At 32.9% G+C, this 7,765-nt stretch overlaps 1 protein-coding gene across 1 annotated transcript; it reads right to left on the bottom strand.

Annotated features, from left to right (window-relative positions):
• Positions 1-5,280: 5,280 nt before the first annotated feature.
• On the bottom strand, positions 5,281-6,271 carry LOC105307588 (olfactory receptor 52N4). The gene has a single exon (XM_011383139.1). It carries the CDS (start codon positions 6,262-6,264, stop codon positions 5,299-5,301), a length of 966 nt encoding a protein of 321 aa, XP_011381441.1. The 5' UTR covers positions 6,265-6,271; the 3' UTR covers positions 5,281-5,298.
• Between the last annotated feature and the right edge of the window lie 1,494 nt (positions 6,272-7,765).

Raw genomic sequence — 7,765 nt, 5'->3', positions numbered from 1 at the left:
ATTCAACTGTCCTCAGTTTTTAAAACCCACAGTCTTCTCTCCATATGACAGTGAGTCTTTCCAGTGTTGTCATCTAAAATGGTTGAAATACAGTCTTAACTGAGTCTCTCTAGAAATGAACCAAGAAAAATTAAACTCTCATTCTGAGAAATAAAGGAAGGCAGGTAAAAAGCAGGTGTTTTGATCATAATTGGGAACTATGCTCTAGCTATTCTCCCATTTCTTCTTGTCATGAGGGTGATTCATACCAAACTTCCACTACAGCAGAACCAATGATTCCTGTTTGGTTAGAGAAATGACATAGATATTCACAATCATGATGAAAAGTGAAACTGAATCGTGAGCTGAAAATTGGAGAAATAAGCATTCTCTAACTTCCCAATTTCCCACCATGTTTGCTTTCAAACATGGTGAAAGAACTCAAATCTGTATTTCAGAGAATATAATAAACAATTCTATGCATTCAAAACCTCTACCTAAAAAAAAGTTCTGTTAGTAGTTTCATTTTTTTATATCTTTAATGCCTTAGTTTCTTGATAGCAAAACAGTGAGCTGAATGCAATCTGGTTCAGGTGTTCAGGATCTTGGTGGAAAATATCATGATTCTGCAATATATTTATATGTATAGTCCTCAACTTCTAAATCCCATGACATCTGTACAATCGAATTTGTTATTTAAGAAAAATGTGTTATGTATTCCAAGGGGATACTTCAAAACATTAGAGACACAGGTGCTTGTGCAGCAATCCAGCTAACCTCTATGGAAGGAGGAAAAAGCATTGAAGCTACATTTTGACTGCTATCTCATAATACTAGAAATAAGTGAATTATTTCATATGCATGCATCTATATATGTGTGTGAGCATGTATTTAATGGAAAGAAATGAAATTAAAAGAACGCAAACTAGTTTTAATGAAAATGAGTGATTTTAATATTTATTGCAGAACATTGTTTCTTTCTGTGTAAGGCCTTTTTGGACACATGGTGAAAGCACTTAAATACAAAATGTTTCAGTCATTCACACATCCATCTATTTCTTTTTTATTTGTTTATTTTTTCATGTATCTAAATAAATAACATCCCTGAGTACTTAGTCCTTCCCAAGTCAGGGTAGGAACTATGAAAAAAAATCACATAACATGAACCTTGAAAACTTGATGTTAGGTCAAAGAACCCAAAGATAAACAGTCACGTATTATTCTATTTATATAAAATATTAAGAATAGGCAACTGTGCAGGGAATGGGGATGACTATTTAAAATGTATGGAATTTTTTGAGAGTATGATTAAAATGTTCTGGAAATAGTGGTGATTGGTTGCACAGCATTGTGAATATACTAAAAGACACTGATTTGTACAAAAATAATTAAAATGGTCAATTTTATATTATGTGACTTCCAATTTAAAAATATGCTACACAGCTCTTTTACTGAGATTCAGCTATTTGTTCTTGATTAAACATTCCTCTGTTTACTGAAAACTTTTGATCGTATCAAAAGTTATGAGAAAGTTGATTTAAATAGGGTTTTTTTTTCACAGTTTATCCATTGCTTTTATTAGGGCAACTTTTAATATCCTTAGTTTGCCGTTTTCATTTATGTCACTCACTGTTTACTATTTTTTTGTGAACATGAGTTTTCATTTTTCTAGAATAAATGCTTCAAAGTGTAATTGCTAAATTGTATGATAGATCAGGTTTGTGTTTTAAGAAACTGGCAAAATATTTTCCAGAATGGTTGTACCATTTTATACTCCCACCAGTAATATATTAGTGATTCAGTTTCTCCACATCCTTGCTAAAATTTTGTGTTGTTACTCAGTTTTATTTTATCCATTGTCATTGCAGTGTAGTAATACTCTATTCTGATTTTAATTTGCATTTGTACATGGCTAATAAGTTGAACATTTTTTGTGTGTTTATTTTGCATTTGTATGTTTTATCAGTGAAATTTCTCTTTTAATTTTTGTACATTTTCTAATTGATGGGTTTTTTGTTGTTGTTGTTGTTTTACCGGTGTGTGGGTGTGGGTGTTGGATTTGTCTTGCAGTTATTTTTTTCTAGGTTTATAGCTTGTCTTTTCATCCTCTTAGTAGAGTCTTCAACAAAGCAAGTTTTTTAATGTGGTTTAAATTTTCATTTTTTATTATTTTATTTGTTTATTTTTAATTGAATTTATAAGGGTGACATTGGTTAATAAAATTATATAGGTTTCAAGCGTACAATTCAATGATACGTCATATGTATATTCTATTGTGTGTTCACCACTAAAGATAAATTTCCTTTTATCATCATGTATTTATCTTTTTTAATGAATTGTGTTTTGGTGTCAAGTTTAAGAACTCTACTTTGTGCTGAATCTTAAAGATTTATCCCATTGTTTTTCTAAATGTTTTAAAGCTTTAAATTTTACATTTAAGTTTATGACCCATAATTTTGAGTTAATTTTCGTATAAGGTAAAATCAAGAATTTAAATCAAGAGCTTGTTTTATTTTTGTTTCTGTTTGCCTATTCCAAAAGCCTTTTTTTTTTAAAGGATACATTTTCTTTATTAAATTGCTTTTGTATATTTGTCAAAAATCACTTGCACATATTTGTGGGGGTCTGTTTTTCGGTTCTCTATTCTGTTCCATTGATGTGTGTGCCTAAATTCTGCCAATACTATAGTCTTGATTACTGTAGCTGTATATAGGTCTTAAGTTTGCAAAGAATGTTTACTCATTTTATTATGTATTTTTAATTGTTTTAGCTATTATAGTTCTTTTGATGTTCCGAATAAATTTCAGAATAATCTTGTCTACATCAACAAAAAGTCTTGCTGGGATTTTACAGGACTTTCATTACATCTATGTACCACTTTGGGGAGAGTTGATATCTTCTCATCCATGAATATTGTGTATTTTTCCATTTAACTGGATATTAAAAATGGTCTTTCATTAGCCGTGTACAATTTTGTTATATACAATATACATTATTATTATATATTGTAGCATATTATTATAATATGTAAGGGTAACCGCTATTCTACTTTCTGCTTCTATGAGTTTGATTATATTAAGTACTTCACATAAATAGAATCATACAGTATTTTTCCTACTGTGATTGGCTTATTTCACTTAGCATAATATCCATAAGATCTATCCATGATGTAGAATATGATAGAATTTCCTTATTTTTATGGCTGAATATTATTTCCCTCCATATACGTAACACTTTCCTTACCCATTCATCTGTCCATGGACATTTAGGTTGCTTCCATGTCTTGAATATTGTAAATAAAGCTGCAGCGAACACGGGAAAACATATATTTCATTGAGATTTTGCTTTCAATTCTGTGGGGTAAATACTCAGAAGTGGGATCTCCATACTGTTTTCCATAGTGGTTGTACAATTTTACATTTCTACTCACAGTGCACAGGGCTCCAGTTTCTCCACTTCCTTGCCAACAACTATTTGATTTTATAATTGCCATTCTAACAGAATGTAGTGATATCTCATTGTGGTTTTGATTTTTAATTTCCTTGATGATTAGTGATGTTGAGCATCTTTTCATGTAACTGTTGGCTATTTGTATGTCTTCTTGTTAAACAGGATTGAAGAAAATCATTTAAAAATTTTCTGAACTAAAAAAATGAAAATTTTTCAAGATATGGGGAATACAGAATTAAATTTGATATTTTTGAGAGTTAGTGTTAGATGAAATCCAGAAAGTGGCCTATTTAATTTGTTAACATGGAACGCGCTCGTGAAATTGTAAAAAGCAATTTTAGGTGATGAATGAGAGCAAAGAAAGACAAACTAGAAGAAGAGTGATTTCAAGTTGAGAAAGTAAAGGGAGACAACTAGTTATTGGAGGTCTTTGAGAGAACGTGACCACTGGTTGACTCTTGAGCCGGATCCCAGCAATCAGAGGCTCCTCACCTGCTCCCCTTCCCTTGGAATGTACCCTCTGCCACTGTTCCCACAGCTGGAATTGTTTTCAAGGACACAATCTTAAGAGAGCTATCAATGTTTTGTTGAGACCATCTGGATGGTATACAAACTGAACCCAGTTAAGGCTCTTAGTAAGCTTTAACGATTCTGGGTGGGGGCGAGGTGGGGTAGCAGATGCAGCCACCTAAGTCAAACCTCATATGTAAGTTCTCCTGTTTACTAAACATGGTACTTACCACACTGGAGTGGTCTGCCTTCTTCTTTTGTCTCCCATTGCCTTCTGTATACAGAAGCTAGTTTAGGAACCAACCTTTACTTTAGAAATTTTGAGTTTAAGGTGAGCAGAGAAATAGAGTAATACATGGAAGATATTACATATTAGGGAGTGAGTTTTTTTGTAGGATTTAAAAATATGAGATAGTAAATAAAGACTAATTAAACAATTAAATGCAATTTGATGAGCATAATTAACTGTATGGGGGAGACAATATGTATACTTTTATGTTGGATGGAGAGCGATAACAATAAACATTCAGTTTACTTTATATTCCTTCTATAATTGGCTTCACTAATGAGACATTAATATAAAAGTATTATTTCCTTCAGTCTCTCACTTGTTTATTAATTTAGAAGAATCTTAAATATTAGAAAGACATTTAATTTTATTTGTTAGATTCACATTGGAGATAAGATGAAACAAGTCAATTTTGATCACTTCCATGCAGTTTTATGCTGTTTCTTACATTTCATTAAGAGAACTATCTACCTCACTTGCCAGATTTTGTGCTTTCAAAGACTCTCTTGAAAGAAACTGGGCATCAAATCAGTCTGTAGTAAAATAATGTGTGTGGCCTGATTAGGAGAGAACTATTCAGCCTAATAATAAGATTCTCTAAGATGCCCAGAGATTTAAAATTCATTATGTTAATCACTTCATAGGATTCTTGCTAACTTCTCTTTCAGGAAGAAGTTATTGAAAAAATGGTGTTTTTGTAGTGATTAAAAACATACAGCACATATTTTCCAGGGGGGAGTAACAACTGGCTCTCAGTCTGGAAATTATAATTACTGTTAGGAAACAAGATTATCTCCTTCCACTTTATGTATTTTTAAATGAATATGGGTTAAGTTTTGTTCAAGGAAACATGGGTTAACTATTAGACTAAATTTTCACAGGAGCAATGAAACCAAAAAATTCATTAAAAAGTTGATGGGCAGACCAGGGATGCCCAGATTCTTGAGACATAGATTTAGAAATGCACCATTGAACATGCTCCATTTCTTTAGTTAAAATAGTACTTTCCTAGTGATTTTATCAGATCCTTCCTAAACAAGAGCTCTTCTTTCTTCTGGAAAATATTGTTTTCATATGCTATGGGATTTGGTATTCTTAGAACCTGAAAGGATTCTTATGACATTGTCTCGTATCTGCTTGGTTTTCACACCATAGACTATAGGGTTCATAGTCGGAGGTAGGAGCAGATAAATATTGGCCACAATGATATGGCAAGATGGAGGGATTGTGTAACCTCCAAAGCGGTGGGAAAAGAAGGAGAAGAAAGCTGGGCTGTAGGAGAAAACAATGGCACAGATGTGGGCAGTGCAGGTGCTGAAGGCCTTCTGCCGAGCATCTGCCGAGGAGAGGCTGACCACTGCCCGAAGAATCATGGTGTAGGAGACTGTGATGCACAGGATGTCAAAGCCTCCAATGAGGAGGGCAACCATCAGACCATAGATGGCATTGGCCTTGATATTTCCACAAGATAACTTGGCTACAGACATGTGGTCACAGTAGGTATGGTGTATTATATTGCCTCTGCAATAGGGAAGGCGCTTGGTGAGAAAAGTGAAGGGAATGATGAGCAACACCCCTCTCAGGAAAGTAGCAAACCCAACCTTTGCAATGATGGGATTGGTGAGGATAGTTGAGTAACGCAGAGGGTAGCAGATGGCCACATAGCGGTCGAGGGCCATGAGCATAAGAACCCCAGATTCCATTCCTGTGAAGGTATGGATGAAGAACATCTGAACTAAGCATTCTTTAAAGCCAATTTCCTTGAGATGAAACCAGAAGATGCAGAGAGCTTTAGGGATTGTACTAGAGCACATGACAAGGTCAGTTAGGGAAAGCATGGCCAAGAAGTAGTACATGGGCCTGTGCAGAGAGTCCTCAAAATGAATGAGGTAGAGGAGTCCACAATTTCCTACCATAGCCACAACATACATGGAGCAGAATGGGAAGGAAATCCACATGTGCATGCCCTCCAGTCCTGGTATCCCATTAAGAATAAATGAGGCCGGGTTCAGTTCTGTTTTATTCAATATTAGCATGATTAGTTAGGTTTTATGTGGGTTTTTCTAGAGTAAGAAAAAGAGAAGAGAAAATATAGTTTATGGTTAGTGTCTCCCTTCATCCTCACATTTAAAAAGTTTGTAGTCCATTTTAATAATCAAACAACCATATTTTCTAGGGGCCATGGAGTAACTTTTTTGTTTATTTGTTGCTTATTTATTAATTCATCTGTTCATTCAACAAATTCATTTTGAGTAATTCAAGTTCTCATCACAGACAATGATTTTACTGCAATCTAAAAAAGAGATTCCCATCCTCATAGACATATTAAAGTGCAACTCTGTTATGACTTCTCTAAAAGAAATTCTTTTAGAATGCTTTTTTAACTGTTAATAATTATATGCATCTCTCTATTGATGTGACCTTAAAGAAGTGTTCTTTGATCACCTCATCAATGACTCAACAGATATGATTTTTTTTTATTCTTATTTTTACTCAATGGCTAATAACTATTTTTGATTACTAAGGTACTGTTCTAAGAGTTTGGAAATATTTAATTATTCTTCTATAGGGCTTGGACTCTCAAAATTCTCTAAAATTTTTGATTCAGTCTTCTCACATTTAAGACATCTCATTTTTGTCCTGTACCTCCTCTATAGACATTTATAGAAATCCTTTTAAATTTCTACCGAGAAGAAACTTTCAGTAATAAGTAGAAAGATGCTAACATTGCTTAAGATGATAATGCTATTGATGGTAACAAATCATTTTTTCATTCTGTTCTTTTACCAGTCTCACTGTTTTATCTTCAATCATTGTCCTTTTGGATTATTGGGTGTCTGTGGCAAACATAAAAACAAACAAACAAACAAACAAGCAAAAAAGTAGCATACTGTTATCTCTTATCAAAGGCATTGATATATTTTGCCTCGATTATGCTAGTGTCTCCAGTAATATTTATCATTTAGTAATATACTGACATCTCCAATTTTTATTATTTTTCTCACCTGTTATCTCTGAACTTTTGGGTTTACATTTTTATAAGTTTAACAATGAAACTTATTTTAATTGGTTCTAACAAGAGCCAATATAAATGCAATTTTATATTTTTATTTTTAGACACACATCAAATTTATTTCTCATCCAAGAGTAAAATTAATTAATTAATTAATCTCAAATTCTGTACTTACATCAAAACTTTATTTTCAAGTTAACTAAATATTAATCTCTTTAATTCTCAGAAATATTTGTTGAGAACCTACAATGTGACAATATGGGAAATCTGACAGTTTCACTCTTTAAGGGACTTAGAATTTAATGGAGGGAATAATATGCATATAAATAATCACAGTAAATGTAACTAGAATTATGTAAAAAGGTCTTAAATAAGCACTAGACTTATTGAAGTGATGTGCATTGTTAGTAGTGGGTGTTTGAAGGAGGAATTGATTGTCAAGAAGGACTATGTTGAAGAGAAGATATTTGATACTTGTTTTGAAAGAAGACAAGTTGTAAGGGAGACACAGTTGTAAAATAAAC

Source organism: Pteropus vampyrus, unplaced genomic scaffold, assembly GCF_000151845.1.
Source record: "Pteropus vampyrus isolate Shadow unplaced genomic scaffold, Pvam_2.0 Scaffold504, whole genome shotgun sequence".
Classification (NCBI taxonomy): Eukaryota; Metazoa; Chordata; class Mammalia; order Chiroptera; family Pteropodidae; genus Pteropus; species Pteropus vampyrus.
The sequence above is the reverse complement of the archived record's forward strand: the minus strand, read 5'-3'. Positions and strand labels throughout refer to the sequence as shown.

What these genes read in the sequence shown, in the direction of transcription:
- LOC105307588 (XM_011383139.1), bottom strand. Translation starts at nt 6,264, where the DNA reads ATGCTAATATTGAATAAAACAGAACTGAACCCGGCCTCATTTATTCTT.